This window comes from Lethenteron reissneri, chromosome 37 (genome assembly GCF_015708825.2).
Source record: "Lethenteron reissneri isolate LAM-NWPU_2019-01 chromosome 37, ASM1570882v1, whole genome shotgun sequence".
NCBI lineage: Eukaryota > Metazoa > Chordata > Hyperoartia > Petromyzontiformes > Petromyzontidae > Lethenteron > Lethenteron reissneri.
In genome coordinates, this window is record NC_083815.1 from 14611007 (window position 1) to 14628111 (window position 17105).

The 17105-nt window shown below is 45.5% G+C and overlaps 1 protein-coding gene across 5 annotated transcripts in view; it reads left to right on the plus strand.

The window, feature by feature from the left end:
• Positions 1–17105, plus strand: part of LOC133351352 (ubiquitin carboxyl-terminal hydrolase 47-like) — a 48435-nt gene that overhangs the window by 16693 nt on the left and 14637 nt on the right. For 2 of the 5 annotated variants that reach the window (XM_061566482.1, XM_061566483.1), the window contains exon 2: positions 13073–13141. The exons of 2 other annotated variants lie outside the window; for them this stretch is intronic. In XM_061566482.1, coding sequence (XP_061422466.1) covers positions 13073–13141 — 69 coding nt within the window. Of the gene's footprint in view, positions 1–3219; positions 3743–13072; positions 13142–17105 lie in introns of those variants that run through there. One more of the 5 variants, XM_061566481.1, reaches the window with a different exon arrangement.

Here is a 17105-nt window from a genome sequence, read left to right on the forward strand (position 1 = left end):
CTCCCGACGGGTCGACTCGAAGGTGGCTTGGGTGTGCGTAACGCGAACCCGTGGTTCGCGGTTAGCTCGGCCTGTGTGAAACCCCATCTCCCCCACCCCCCCACTACCATGCGAGGGGGGGGGGGGAGCGGCGTTTCTCTGTGGTGCCAGGCAGACTTGTCAAGGAAATTATCCATGTGCCCCCCCCCCCCCCATATCACTATTTGTACACATGTTTATTTGTGGATACACGAGGTGGCCTCGGGCAGCAGCTCACGGGGGCTAATACTGTGCGAAAGCACCCTGAGCTGGCACTGATGAGAGATGTCGCCGATGATTATTGTTCAGCCACTGATGGTTAAACGGAGTTCTCGATTGGTCCACAGCGCGTCTGGATGTCAGAGTCGTCGGTCTGCGATAACTCAGCCAGATCTAACTGCTGATTTCACAGGCTAAAAATAGGCACTTTTCAAAGGGCAAGGGGGACTAAGACATGTTGTGAGTACATGCAGGTACGCGTGTGCTGCTGGGCCCGTCCAGTATTGCGAGACGTTTCCACAATTCTGTGCCGTGTAACCCAAGCAATATTTTACTCGGTGTATGTTATTTCATATTCAGTTTTGGCCTGAATGCTATTTTTTTGCCGAATCGTTAAACTGTCATTACGATTCACAATTTATTTTCGGTTCGGATCGATCGCGGAAGTAAAAATTTGTGTCATGAATCCCTCCTCCACCCCAACACAGCCAAATAATAAAGCTGTCAGCACCGTTGTGTTTTGGAGAGCGGTCTTACAACATTTGACATTAGGATACGACGTTTCCGCCGATGGTTACAACCAGCATCATCGGGCAGTTTCCAGAATTGTGCAATGTTGTGAGATGGTTCTCAAACACACCGGTGGTGATGCTAAAGCGGTAATAAATTGGCCACGTTAGTGCACGTGACAACTTTATGAATCGGCTGTGTCGGGTGGCGGGGAGGGTATTTTACGACGCAACATTTTACTCGCACAGCGATCTGACCCAAAATGTGATTACGAATCATATTGGTCACGAAAGCCCAAGGTTTTGACTCGAGTGTAGACCTAGACTATCCTGTTAAGTAATTGTTTAAGCTGCAGATTATCAGTGCAATCGTTCAACTATAATCGCATGACGTGACAACAGTTGGGCAACAAGTCCTCGCCTCTGTTCCCACGTGGTGCCACTGGACGTGAGATGCAATTGCCGTGATGCCCGGTGACGGTATCGCCATAATCGGTGATGTCACGCTGATACCTGGCGCACCGAACTTCCCATTTTATCAGGTTAGCCATGAATCAACTTTCCTGATTCCTGTGATGTCTTCTGGTTGACTGAACCACAGTTGGGCCTCCAGGCTGTTGTGATTGGCTCAAAATGACCTTTGGTCGGTTGTGAAATGCACTGACATCTGTCTATGTAATGTTTTTGGTAAACAAGCTGTCTAATTGCACTACCAAGTTTCAAAACAGCCATGCAACATTGCATGCTGCTGCAAATAAATACTAGACCTAATGCACGGACCCTTTAGCACGCGCAAAGCCACGTACTTTATTCGCACTCACACTTTCTGTCAAACTTTAAAATGTGCGTGCTTAATTGTCTGCAGAAATCCGTACATATCACCTTCCTGTTTTTATGCAGCCTAAGTCATGTATTTATAGTAACACTCGTACCTCACAGCAAGAAGGACCTGGCGTTCGGTTCGCACAATGTGACTGGTATTGGCCGAACATCCCAGTGTTCCAACAAAATCTTGGCAGAGATCCTCCTTAAAAGGTCCTGAGACATTGAGGCTTTTTCTGACTTATCAAGCGGAATAATAATAATGATGACTTTGGACTCGCTTTAACACGTAAGCTTTCGCCACCAATATTATTCATAATCAAGGTTTTCGTGTTCGATTACGTAAATATAAATGACACAATCTTGTTCTATTTAAGACCCAAAGCAGGAAGACTTCCTCATAATTCTGGCAAACCACCTGATGAAGCTGGTTGTAATCACCAGCGAAACGTCGTACTCAATTATAAGCATTGTGGGTTTACTCGGCAATTAACCGATGCGCTGAAGTAACAGCTAATTGGCGTTTGTTACTCACGTGACAAATCTTACTAATTGGCTGTGTCGGGTGGTGGTGGTGGAGTTAACGGCACATTTATATTTACACGATCTCACCCAAAACCTTTTATTATGAACTATGGACTCCCCTTCAATTCCCCTCTCGACTCCCTTTCACCCTTCTGCCCGTGCAGTCCCATCCAGTAGCCATCGTGGCGTGCGGACAACCAGACGTGGTCGTCGCCACTTCTCCTGCTTTTCCAAAAAGCCATCAAGTTACTCACTCGATCTCCCTGTTCAAGTCCAAGACTTTCATTTTCTCATCCCCCTCCGGGGAATTGCCCGGTGTATTTCTTGTCATTATTATCAGTATTCATTATCCTTGTTTACCCGGGAAAGTGGCCACTGAATCGCAAAATACTTCTTATGGAGGGTCTTGCCAAGTTTTCCTTTTTACAGTAGGGGGAGGCGATGTTGCTGCGCGTGATCCTGATTGAGTCATTCTTAAAGGCATTGTCATGTTTTAGCATTTGGGATATTTGGATTGTTTTTTTTAAGTTGTTGGAGGTAACCGGAGAATTTGGAGGAAACCAATGCAGAAAAGGGGGAGAGCATACAAACTTTGAAGTTAAGTCGCATTTCTCGCCTTCTCCACTCATCTCATACCTCCCTAAATGTCCCCATGGTTCGTTGTTGGATTTTTTTTCCACCGCAATGTCGCATCTCCCGACCCTCTCGTACATTTGACGTGCGACGCTGCTACGTTTCACGATGCCGGCAATCGGGCTCCTAGTTGTGTGTGTGGGGTGGGGAGGGGGAATGCTTGAGAGGGTGGGGGAGGCCTTGTCGAGGGGTAGAGAGAGAGGGGGCTAGTTGTACCTGCCTGCATACCTTTGACGCGACCGCATTTGCATTTAGCCCTCGAGCGGGGGAGGTCTGTTGCAGGTGAAGACGAATCCATCGCGCTGCGTCGTCACGGAAGTTAAACGCGACCCAAGCTTTAGTTTGGGTGCGTTACCTCGTTCGTTAACGCTTTCCAAAAAAAAAAACCCATCGATGTCGCGTTGGTGTGCACAGTTTGAACGCATTTTAGTTTTGTCGCCCCGATGTTTTTTTAGTGGGGCCCCGTTCTTGTGCGAGTCGCAGCCCCTTCCCCCCCCCGGCAGCCTGACAGTGAACGCGTCCAGGAAGTTTCTCTGCGTGTTGATCACTCGCGTCGACATTGAAGGGAAACCAGGAAGTGCACCGATGTGCGCTGTAGCATTCAGGGCTACCGAAGGCGTCTTGCTGCAAACTTGCCCGGTGCCACACGGCTTGAGGTCTTTCTGCGCTCGTACGAGGACTCGTGTAATGTGACAGTGTAATATAGGCCAGTTATATATATAACTTACTTGCCAGCCATTCAGGCTTTCGTTGGTGTTGCGATCCTTTGCTGTATTATTAATGCGGCTGTCGCGTCGCTGAGTTTAATGGTGCCGTGTGTACGCTTGGCCCGGGCAATTGGGGGTGCTCGTCGTCCTGTAGCCGTGGGCCATGGCCGTCGCTGAGCACGTGCGGTCATGCAGACCTCACTGGACCGCTGGCGGAGCCAGCTGAATAGGAGGCACCTCTCTGTTTACAAGACCATCCTCACTGTGGTCAGGGTGAGCCGGCTCAGCAAGAGACTTCTTCACTCGAAGGTAAGGGGGGCTGCCCTTCGTAGCCAAGGCATTTCACCGTTTCGAAGCGTGCTGCTGTGTATTTGCAGCGTTAATATAAAGTGCTTTATGCGGTGTTATTGCCACCGGTTACTAAAAAAAAAGTCCCGCGTAAAATTTCGGGACGGAGTCGTTGACTCATCATCGCTCCAGACTTCTACTGTTGATAAAATAAGTGCCGCGTTGTCGGAAGTTAATGCCAGCTGTTCTTTAAAGTAACTGGCTTATGCCGTGAAAAAAAATGTACTTCCCGAAACTGTCTAAGGGACTAAAGTGGAGATTAGCAATGGCGAACACACCGAGTCGCGAGAAAAACACATTAACCTGAGCTCCTGTGTTCTGTTCCTCCTCGTTCATGTTTCACAAACTGGCCCGGTGACTGCGTGTGGGTGGTTTGCTGTGCACTTTGCCAAGTTGTTGTTGGTAACCGGAGTTGTACAGTCTCGCTTATCAGCATCTTGCGGTAAGAAAAAAAAATAGTTTTATATCGCGACAAATAAAAACAAATAAATTCAGCTGAATCAATCGCCATGGGGATTCCCACTCGTAGACGCTGTCGACGGGATGAGATGTTTCCGATAACGAGGTGGATTCGGTTGGGTGGTCTGCAGTGGTTCGAGCACGAAACTCTCAAGGTTGTGAGTTCAAATCGCGGTCAAGTAGTTGGCTTCGCTCTACACATTCCTAGATAAAAAAAAAATTGCGTCAATAAAACCAGTTCGAAGTTGCTGGAAGCCAAATAGTGTTTACTCCCCCACCCCCTGCCGTCCATGAATAGACTGGGCCCCAGCATGGGAGCGTGGAATTTCTTCCACTGGCTCAGGGCCACCGTTTTTGATAGGTACCACCTCTCAGTCAATTGAGCAGGACGGCTCTTTGGTTGAACCGCGATTTTGATGGTCGCTGAGATGACCGGAAACTCCAGTTTCATTTATTTCATTTCAGTTTCATTTATTTGGAATAACCCTGTGAGCCATTCGGCTCTTGATTCGGGTGCAACCGTAACAAACAATACAATTACAAGATACATTTAAAATGTACTGCACGCAAATTGAAACATGCCCTACAAAAACAGCTTACTCAGAGCACCCTGTGACCTGACCTTTCAGTAGGACTCTCGCATATCTGAAGTCACACACGCGCCCTGACCAATCCACCGCACGCCTAGCAAGCGGTGGTTTTTAGCAAGGCGTAACTTTTTTTTTCATAGCGGTCACAAATGTGACATTTCTCCTGTCCGGTAATGCGTTCAAGTCGGGTGAATTCACTGACGGCTGAAGTACAACAAAGCATTGATGGTCCACATTTAAAGCACGTTGTGATTTTTATATTTATCCGCTAACCTGTTTGCACAGTGGTGTAACTTTCATTCTTGATAGACGTTCACATATTCGACCTTCTCACATTTTCTCCGATACCTCAGTCCCTCCCCCCCCCCCCACAGCGAGTCAGATATATGCGACGCAGTACACATGGGCTTGCGGAAGCGCTTAATGCGCATATGCTGCTTACATTCTCGTGCCTCCGATCGGCACGGTTGGCTACGTACGGTGCGAAATAAGTTCAACATACACATATGAGCTGCAGTGCATTCTGCTCACGGCACTGACTGATCAATGTGTAAGCCAGCGCACCTTTTTGGCAGCCTTGCCTCTCGGGCCCTATGTCAATTTAAATGTTAAACAAAGTAACCCGTGATAAGTTATCGCTGCGGGCCTCGTGACTGTAAATCACGGTGTAAGATCGCGGTCCTCTGTGAGCGGCAGTAAAACCTCACTCTCAAAGGAAGAGACGGCCGATGGTGATGTGACAGGGCCGTGTGGTTTGGGGTTGTCTCGCACTGGTTTGAAGAATAGTAATCAGGAAACAATCCACTTCTTGAGTGTCATCTTGGAGTATTGACGTTGCCCGTAGTGATGTCATTGCAATGAAGCATTCAAAGTCATGGCAACTCTCCTGGGAGTCACTTTAAAGGGTTTTTTTTCTCCTCCGTTACGAAGCTTCAAACTATTGGACAGCTGAGAAACACAGCCTAGGCAGGCCCTGTGTGTACAAAGTAACGTGTTTTTGGGGTTTAAGAGTTGTCAGGGTCCTCGACACCAGTGCTTCTCAACGGGGGGAGGTACGTTTACTTCTGGGGGTACGTGAGTCGATTTATAAATGTGTTAAATTATATAATACACAAGCGTCATTGGTGAGTAATCGCGCACGAATCTGCCAATATAAAATAACTCCGATAAAATGTAAACTCATATGGTAACCTCGAACTATATTGAAGAAGACCTTTCTTAGCTCGGTCATACACAATGCGGTCTCCCAGAGGATGCGGCGGGAGCGTGAACAAATGACGTCACGTGTGCAGAGCGCCCGTTGAAGTTTTAATTCACTTGCAGTTACTATCCAGTTAGGATAACTCACAAAAATAAGTTGTTTTAATTCGCTTGCAGTTACTATCCAGTTAGGATAACTCACAAAAATAAGTTGTTTTAATTCGCTTGCAGTTACTAGCCAGTTAGGATAACTCACAAAATGGACATTTGGTTAAACTATTGATGTTCATTATTCATACGTTTATTTCTCAGACCCTGTACAAGAATACGGGGTAAACCGTATGGGTTGACAGGTATGGAGGGTTGGAGTTGACCCTGATTGCAATTTGCACCTGCAATCTTCTGATTGTGAGCCACGATAAACTAAAGAGCATTGGCTGGCTTAGATGACAATTCTTATCAGCTTTTCTTCGTCGACGTAACTCATATCGTGCATCGTGGGATGTTGACGTCTCGTCCACACAACGGAGCAAGTTTTACCCACGCATTTTCAACCGAAATCCAAGGGGAAATCCCCTTATCCGCTAATTCTCATAATTGTGGATAAACAATAGTTCTACTCTACTTAGAAAAATATAAATCACCTTTCGCAGTAAGTAGTGGCAACAAAGAGGCGCTGTTGAGGAGGTGGAGCGCAGGGATTGTTTGTTCATAAATCACTCCGCAGCGAGACGTTATGTCAGTGCAAGATTACACACAAATCTACAGACTTTCGACAGGCAGATTGCAATTCCCAAGTATCGGCCAGGAAGCTGGTTGATGCCTTGTACAAGGGAATACGTTTTTTTGTTTTCGGTAGGATGTTGCTACTTGCGGAGTTGCACAATGTTTTTTGCGCATTGTTATTTTTAAGCATCAAAGTTAAACACAAATGCCATCTGATGAAATCTCTGGAAGGTGGACGCACTGTACTTCCTCTATGATATATTCAAGTTGATTCAAGAATGTTTTCCTGCTCAAATGAGCATCACTCATCTCCATTGATGGCCGTGAGCCAAAGGTTGTATTTCACGTTTGTATGCCAAGGAAGGGGGGGGGCAGTGCTTAGGAAAAGCACTGCTGAGGCGAGCGAGGAAGATTGTGGCCGATTCCTCTCACGCTGGATACTCTCTGTTCCAGCAACTCCCCTCCGGCAGAAGGCTGCGGTCCATCAGGACCAAAACCTCACATCATAAAAACAGTTTCTTCCCATCTGCTGTGGGCCTCTTCAGCAAGGCCAAGGGCTTAAAATGATTTTTACACTTACTTTAACATTTTATCTACAAAATTACACCTTGCCATATTTACAACATGTTGCCCCATTTGTATTTTTGTATTTTAGGATTGTATATTACGGCTAGTTTACATTTTATATTGTATACTTATTCAAAATTTTACATACTTTAGCCCCTGAGTATTAGTTAGACTTTGTAATTTTAGTATAGTTTGACTGTATACCACTTATTTAAGTTTTAAGATTCCTACATGTTGAATGTATGTATCTTCCTGCCATAGTAAATTCCCTGTTTGTGCAAACTTTCATGGCGAATAAAACCCTTTCTGATTCTGATTTGCACAAGGCCACGTGGGGAATACGAGTGATGCTCGTTCTATTCAGCCCAGAAGAATAACAGCCCGAGTTTAACTCTGACCAGGATTTGAACTCGCAATCTTCCACTTGAGAGTCGGCTGGCAATCTCATCTCACGGCGCGACTAACCCGGTGCATGCCCCACTGACACATATTTAACATTGCACGCGACGCGTGTTCCTGCGGTACAGCGTCGCGTATCTGACCCCGTCACGCATTTGCCTCGATGCACAAATGCTGCCCACGCCAGGGCAGCATGTATTTGTATTTGGTGTAACTCTCCTTTTGAACAGATGTTCACAAATCTGACCTTTTCACACATAGCCACGTGGTGTTAATCTGGCCGTTTATACGCTCAACTTCGAAAGTATGTTTCTACGTTGAAAGCAGTTTGCAATTTAGTTTTGTCCAGTAACCGACAGTATTTGTGCACGGACTAACTCATTTTCTATAGATGTTCACAGATCTCATCTTTTCACATGTTCACCTGTACCTCACTCCCCCCACAGAGTTGGATATGCGGCGTTGGACTGTGCTGCGTTTGCGTAAATTTAAATTACGCTTTTATTTTTTTCGATAGCATTCAATGCATATAATTGCTTGTGACTTCAAAATCCTTGTTGTTTTATCTGCTGGCGTTGGCGCCCATGTGGGAGGCGATATGCCCGTGGCAGTAGCCGTCTGCTAAAAATGAAAACAAGAAACCACGGCGCTCTGTTTGTCATGTATGTATCTGTGTATGTTGAATTTCTTATGCACCGTACGTAGCCAAATGTGCTCATCAGAGGTGTGGGGGAAGGACAACAAACTAAACACAATAAAGAAATTAGTTTTCAATCTTGATGATTTAAAAGTGTGTAGCTCCAGTAGTCTTCCTAATATTGAGAGGAAGAGCGTTCCAGACGGCCGCAGAAGCGCATTTGAAAGCGCCGTGTGATGCGGTGACCGTCTTTGTTCGACGAGTAGCGAAAAGCCGCTGCTTCGAGGATGAACAGAGTTAGAGGCGCACGCACAAAACTATCACGCTGTGTGGTCAACACAAGACGACGTCTCTATCTGTATGTTAAGGCTCCCATAGACCCGCTGCTCCATCAATGGTGGCCGCTCTTTTAGCCGCTGTGCCCCTCCTCCCTGTGGAACTCCCTCGCCAGGCAACTCCCCGTGGTGCCCGCTCTCCCACTGGTTTCAAGTCACTTGTGAATGATTTTATTTCCACCCCCCGTCCCCCGCCGCCCCACCGTCTCTTCGCATATCCTCCTTCATTGCTTCCTTTCTCTCCTTCCCTTTGCTTGCTCCGTCCCCTTCTTACCTCACCGTTTTGTATTTTTATTTCTGCGCATTATTAGCGCTGTATAAATGTGGATTGTTGTTGAACCAGATATGTTTTTGGGTTCGGCCACGGTAATTGTCACTGACGAGGATGTAGGCATTGATCGACTACGTGACCTAACCCACGGACAAATACGGATCGTTGTACTGGCTACGGTAAGCTATGTTTGAAGTCAAGCTGTTGTTTATGTGCGCATTTTCCATTTGCAACTTCTTGTGACTTGATACTTGAATTCACATTTTTTTCCTGCTGATGAAAAGCAATGTATTGTCAGTATTATTATCACGACTGCACCTCCACTCGCCCTCCATTGCAGTTACCCTCATACATAACCTTCTGCAGCCAACAATCAGCTGGCCGTGCTTTAGTGAACACACCATCAGGCTGGTCACAGTTTGAAACAAATAAAAAAACAAATCAGCCAATTACATTGTAATTGTGGGCATGGCTTGGCTTGATTTAAAGCTTTCGTGACTGCAGGGATTCATATTCTTGGTTCTTTCGGTATTATTATTTCCCTTCTACGTGACTTTACCGAAAGAACCAAGAATAAGTAAGTAAGTGTTTGTAAACAAGTAAATAAGGGTTTGTGCACGAATGTAATTTGCCCTGCTGCCAATATCGGGCAGTGTCCACTCTTGCTTGCCAGTGGGGTTTCCGTGGACCAAATGGCATCGCAAAATTGCGTCGTCGATAAAAATTTGTCCCACAAGCCATTAATTTATTCAACTTTCTCATGAATGTTGTCAATGTTGGTGTCTTTTTATATTCGGGAGCTGTCTTTTTTCTCTCACCATATCTCACTTCTGTGTAAAACTGCTCTCTTTCATCCGTGTAGGATATCCCGATTCGTAACTTTATTACGAATTTGTTGTTGTAACGTTTTGACCCGCCCCTACTGAACATCTGTGAAAATTAGCTTTATGGCTCATCGGATTCTTCCAGTTTAAGTAAATATTCTGATAATTTAAGCTGCGGCTGAAACACTCATTCGTGGCTTTGTAACCTCCACCCTGGATGACTGCAGTTCTCATTCAGATGGTCTCCCAAACGTGAACTTATCAATACCCATTCTCTATTACCTTGATTGGCTCCCCAGCGGTTTTTCGAATCAGGTTTAAGATTGCACTGATGGTGTACACACATTTTGAGTGGACTTGCCCCACCCTATCTATCTCCCCTCATTGCAGCCTACATCCCCCCACCCAGGGTACTTTGTTTGTTCATCCAGTATTCATTCATTCATCACGCTTAGTCATAGAAGGACCGTTAGGCCAAACGTTGTGTAACCTCTTGTGACAGCATTCGCATGAACTGCTCTTGCTGCTGTACACCGGCGTTTCCAGCCATTTGTTTGATCCACGCGGGGGGGGGGGGCGGGGGAGGCTCCATTTCTTTGAGGGTCGCAGTCCACCGCTTTGAACATCGACCGCCAACTCAAGTGAGGTGTGTTGTTCAGTCAGTATGGGGTTGCTCATTCAGCCGAAAATAAAATGCAAGTGGGTGGGTGGGCGCGCCTTCCCATCTGCAGCTCCCACGACGGTGTGTCACGCACTCCTGTGCCATGTTCGGCAACTTAAGTTCCTTCCACTGTCGAAGTCCCATTTAAAGCCCGTATTGTTTACGTCGGCCGTTCGTTGAGTTGACCTTGGTTTGGGTGTTGCTACGTATCTTGTGACGTACAATATAATGTTTTTTATTGTTTTTTTCTTGCACAGCATTGAGATATATGTTTGTTGAATTTCTTTCGCACCGTACGTAGCCAACCGCGCTAATCGAAGATGCAGTTTTGCATGAATGACACTATAAATAATTTTTTAAATTTTATTAACGCGCATGATTTATAAATAATAAATTCTTACACGAGTAATTCGAAGCATAGCTCGTGAGTGTTGTGACTATTTTCTTTTGAGTTCCCAAATGTCATCCTGATTATTCTGTAGGCATGTCACCAGACGAAGAATCCATTCACAATTCTCCCAGAGGAGTAGATCGTGCGCTGTCTTAGAGAGTCCACAAACTGCCTTTGGAATCTCAAGTGACATGCTGCATACTAGGGGCAGCACTGTTCATTGTATGACAGTAATAACGATTTTTTCTTTTTACTTTCGGAGCTGGCATTCTGCCCAATTTAACGTGATGTTTTTTTTGTGTGTGTGGTCATCTGTGACTGGGCTAACACCGTTAGCTCACTGTTTGTAAACCGAGTGTAACCATGGGCAGTTGTCACGATTTGATTCACAGGATCTTGGTAATGCCAGCTCCAGTGCTCGGACGTCTTCGTGACTCGGCCACTTCCCAAGATGAAGACAATGAATTGATTGCTCATTGCTCGTCTGGATTGCTATCTATTCAGATGCCTGTGCCGACAGTTGCGGATAGTGTCTGCCACGTGGCATTTCTCGAGGATTTTGTGGAAGTGGCAGGTAAAAGCAGTTGCGCTCGTAATGGTGATGGAAACAATCGACACTAACGCCATCGTTGCACTTCCTCACTGCTCCCTCCTTGCTACGGATTCTGTTGTGCAGTCAACATGTGGCCACCAAGGCCTGCGCGTGTACCCAAAGCCTGCACTTTACTACTTAAACTATGAACTATTTTTTTTTTAACCTGGTAAGGCCCACCGAGCTATGTCGTTTTTTTCAGAAGCTTCTTGGCTCTCGCAAATGACAGCTCAACGAAGTGGCTTGACGCGTGGAAATCTGTAGCAGCCGAATACTGTAAACGCACGTTGATTCTAAATGTGGAGGGGAAAACCGGAGGGCCTGGAGGAAAATCAACGCTACCACGGGGAGAACGGGCACACTCCAAATATACAACAGGCGTCAGGTTTGGTTTTGAACCCACGACCTCCTGTATACAAGGCGAGGTAGTTAGCATCTTGCGGCGGTGGCATCCCCAAATCCCACCGTCTGACCTTTGGCCTTTCCCTTTGTCTCTGACCTCTGAGTCCCATTGCGTTGCCCATGCCTGCAAACTCCTCCATCCTGGCACAGCCAAAGGTATTATTTTTTAACATCAACAATAGTTTTTTGTATGTTGAATGACTCGTTAACAAATTTTTGTTTACCAAGGTCAAGTGTGTCATTATAGCAATATAGTGACATCACTGTGAAGTGACATCACTGTGAACTCTCATACTTTGTAATATACAATCTGTGATTTAAAAGTTTTTTTTATTTCTCACAAATGGATAATTAAACTGTCGGAGAGCCTGGTTGGACACATCCCTAGGTGTGTATAATATCTGTGATAATTCGGTTCAAAATGTAGCTTTTAACTTTAAATAGGTTGACCTGACATACGCTTACATTCGACTTTGTTTAAAGATCGCTTCCCAAACATGGGCAGCATAGGGTGGGGCAGAATGGAGAGTTCAGGGGTGGATGGAATCGAATAACTTGATTCTTGGGTCGCCCATCCGAAGTCTACTGGACATCTGTGAAAAAGAGCTTTATAGCTCATCAGATTCTGCCATTATAAATCAAGATGCTGATTCTGAAGTCGCCCTTGCAAAGAGGCAATGCATTGCTTGTCTCAGTGGGCCTGTGCATCGTCATCTCTCTCTTGGTTAAACAATGGAGTCTGCTATGGGAACACGAATGATTGGAACTCAGCTTGTTTCTTGCTTTGGTCAGGCTCCAGCCCAAGTCCAGTCCGAATACTAAACTAAACTATATTTTAAACTATTTTACCGTGTAAGGCCCACTGAGCTTTTTAGCTCTTTCTCATAAGCGACCTGGCCACAAATAGTAGCACAATTAAGTGGCTTATCATCCGAGCTTAGACATATATAGCAGCCAAATACTCGAAACGCAAGTGGAGGAGCAAACCAGAGGACCGGAAGAAAAAATCCACGCGACCATGGGGGAGAGAGAGAGATACGCAAACTACATTTTCACGGTCGGGATCGAACCCACGACCTCTATACCAGGCGAGGTAGTTAACATCTCGCCACTGTGGATTCGTCGGAACTCGGCTTGATTATCACTTGAGTCAGGCTCCGGCCCAGCTTTGGTCCGCTTATGACGAGACGTGGAAACGCGGGGATTCGGAGTTCACCGTCTGGTCTCGTTTGCTCAGGCTGCCAGCTGGGGCTGCAAGCAGATCTTGCTGGAAGAGCTGAAGAGGAAGCTGTCTCACAAGGCGGAAGTGCGCACTGCGTGTGACTCCCAGTGCATTGCATGCTGCTTTTCTTTGTGCAGTGCTAAATTGGGATTGTGTAGACCAGGGGTTGGCAACGTATCAAAGAAGAAGGGCCATTTTTTTTAGTTTTCTGTCTTTCTGTCTTTTTGTCTTTTTGTCTTTTTGTGTTTGACCAAAATCGTTAGAGAGCCGAATCACACGTGGAGCTGCTGGTACATGAACACAAACATGGCCAGGTATACAGCAGCCACCGCATGCGGCTTCGGAGCCGCAGGTTGCCAGCCCCGGGTGTAGCCAAGCCTGCTGGGGGTGGCTGCTTTGCCCCCCGTGTGTGTGTGTGCTGCTGGGTATTAGTGTTGACGTGTGCCTGGTTGGACGGGTGCAGCCGATTGCATGTTGAAATGCTTTTTTTTTACTAACCTCGTGCCATTACTGTGCAAGCAATACATTTGTAATACAGAGGTATGTCCACATCAGGGAGTGTCAAACGTTTTGGATGAAGTCAAAGTTCTTTGGCAATCTTTATGCAAACTACATTCTCAGTGGACGGATAAACTTTAAAAAAACACAAATGGGTCCTGTTTATTACATTCTCAAAACAATAGCGATTCACTGCAATGTGGCACTATGAGCCTGCTTGTGTAAATTAGAAGTCTGACATTCTGCCTTTAAATTCTTGCTGCAGGGTGAAGTGCCACCATCACATGTTTTAACCCCCCCTCCCTCTTTGTGCTGAGCTCCAGAGACGAACATTGTTGAGCTGCGTGTCCAGCACGGAGAAGCCCTCTTTCCAAGTAGAGAGGGGCCTCCAAGTTGGGGGGGGGGGGGGGTGACCTCACCACTGTGCTGACTTTGCCGAAAAGTCACTCGCTGAAAATGTCAAATCGCTTTATTTTTCATGACTTGTAGCCAATGATACACAGCTTTCGTACCCCACCTACAATTTGGCACTATTTTTTTTGGTTGGGTTGCATCTTGGTTTACTAAACTTTCACAATGCAAGGTGATTTTTGATTAAAGCGAATATAAGCGGAGCTCGTTTCTGTTTCTCTGCACGCAATTATAAACTTTTAATCCTGCAGCCTGTTGGCTTTTCAGACAAAGCTTATCAAGCAGCAACTGTTCAAGAAAGCAGATTGGACCAGTTTCGACCTTATGGGTCTCATCAGTAGTCGACCAAATGCCGCTGAATTCTGAGATAATATTGGCAAGAGCACTGCAAAGAAACAATGCGTATGTGCCAAGCGTTTTTTGTGGTTATCTCACCTTGGGGAACGAGTGTGTGACACACTGCAGACGGACGCTAGAGTGCAGCGTGCAAGGTAGTTTAGGGTTGAGTAAATTGTTACCCGGATGATCCTGTTCAGCCAGTCGTCTGGCTATATTACAAGGTAGATCTGTGTTGTGTGTGCACAGTGACAAGAAAAACAAAAGACAAAAACATTAAATATGGCAGAGAACAAGAACAGGCTCCCTGAGGAATAATGCACACCTAACAAACGAGGTATTTGACCATTGTAAACGAAACACAAAAGTACAACAAAATGCAGTGCAATTATATAATGAAAGCAAGAGGCATCAGGACAAGTGAGGGGATATGAAGAGGAGGGGGGGGGGTGAAGAGCTGGAACCAAGCTCGAGATGAGCGGCAAGGGTATTCCAGAAACGTGGAGCAGCAACGCAGGAACTTTTTACCAAGCAAAGTTTTAGCAAATTGAATGTTTAGTCGGACTAAAGAGGCACTTCTGAGGCTACAGGAGGGAGTTAGAATGAACGAAATGGTCTTTTAAGTAATTGGCAAATTGGCTTAAGAGGACCCTTTAGGATGAAGACAGCCCAGTGATGGTCTCTCCAGATATCCAAGGGGGACAGAATTGAGTTAATGTGCAGGTTGTGATGAAGACTTGTACAAGAGGCGTCAAGGGCAAAACGGAGAGGGGAGTTGTAGAATGGAATGAAACTTTTAAGGTGGATTCGGGAGCGGTAGAGGGTGTCGCAACAATCAAATGTGGGCAAGGAATGGTTTCTTTAACTGTGTTCATAAAGAGTCGAGGTGGAATACAGCGTCTGTTTCTGTACAGGAATCCAGTTTGTTTTTTTAGTATCTTATTGGCCATGTCATCAACGTGCATCTTGAAAACACGGTTTTGAGTACAAGATAACGCCTAGATGTTTAAAGTTCTCGATCTGCTCAATAAGGTGCGAGTCTAAAGCCACAATATACGTTGGTGGGGAGACAGGTTTTTTGGAGAACAGCCGCAGGATAACATCACTTTGGTATTTTTAGCGTCAAGGACCAGTTTTAGGGGATTGGGTTGAAGTTGAATATTGTCCGAGTCCTGGAATTTCCAGAGGGCTATCAGGGCTGCCTGCGTCATCAGCAAAAAAGGTTAGTGTCCGAGTGCAGATTGGAGATGCCGAGGTTGTTAACGTACAGAGAAAACAGAAGAGGGCCAGGCACAGAGTCCTGAGGAACTCCCTTCGGAATGGGTTCCTGTCAGAGGATGCTTTGTTGACGAGAGACAATTTGAAATCTGTCAAATAAGTTAGTCAATACACTGCAGTCTACGATACAGTATATACACACACACATACACTAAAGTCTACAAATTAGTCTACAATACAAGTATGCGCAACATTAAAAATGAAACTGAAACAAACAATCACAAAATATACATGTAAGAAACTTTATTAAGGGTGATGACTCATCTCTCTAAAATGTCTTACCCATGGCCCCATCCCCTCACATCATGGTGGGTAAGGGAAGCTTTACGTTGATTAGATTGGCAGTGTCCCTTTCTTTTGGATACATTTGTTTGAAGGTTGCACGAAGGGTCCCTTTATGAATCGCAGTCATTTACAATATTCATCATGTAATAGGTTCAGATGGGGCGATTGGACTGACCTTGAATTAGATCCCCCAACATGATTTGATTTGGTATAGATCACATCTTAATCAGCTGATTGAACCATGTCCAGTGTATTTGTTTATCACATTTCACGCATTGTGTCTCACCATTACATATTGGCCACTTTAATAATTTCAATTGGATACTTTTAAGCCTTGGTGTACGGAAAGTGTAATGCAGCGTATGTGAACAGCAGCTTCTTAGAAGCCCTACTTCTGACAGCCACTGTGCTAGATAGCACGCAGGACACATTGTGCTTGAAATCCAATGTCGCAAGTTTGAAACGTGTGTGTATACGGGGCGCAGGGTGGCGCAGTGCGAACACTTGTTCCTCGCAGGAAAGGGCCTCGGTTCGATTTTCGACTTGGGCACCTTTTCAGTGTGGAGTTTGTGTTCTTTATCTCCCCGTGTTCTGCGCGGGTTTCTTTGAAATTCTCTGGTTTCCTCCCATAGATACAAAACAAATCATCGCACAATGTAACTGGCATTGGCCAAACATCCCACTGCTGACAAATGATCTGAACATTACTCAATTGGGATGACACACAGAGTAGCAAATGCTTGGCAGGACTCTCCTGGACTCGGTGAGGCTTGCCAGGGTAAACAAGCATAATAATAATAACAGTACAACATCATTTTTATATTGTAATTAATACACATTTCATTTGCTTTGCAGATGTGGTTATCAATACAGTGGTCATCGACACGCCCTGAATGAATACACATACATTTATTGTGCTGTGTACACTGTTTAGTTAGTCTAGTTGGTAACATTGGTAATCTTTACTTTTATAAGTGTTTTTCTTGTATTGTTGCGAAAGCATTCAATTTAATGTTGAATGCATTAATTGTGTTATCGCAAGTGCTACTTACGCATTGACTTTTAACAGTGAGCAGCTTTAACGTGGCTTGTTTGCCTGCGCGTATGCAAATATGCTTAACGGAGATTGAACGCAGACATGTTAACAGCTCGTACATGATCATCATATTCCTCCTGGTTTTTTCAGAGGCCTTGCTGCACCGATTGCCAATGCCTGAAGCTTCGTTTTTGCATCCGCTGC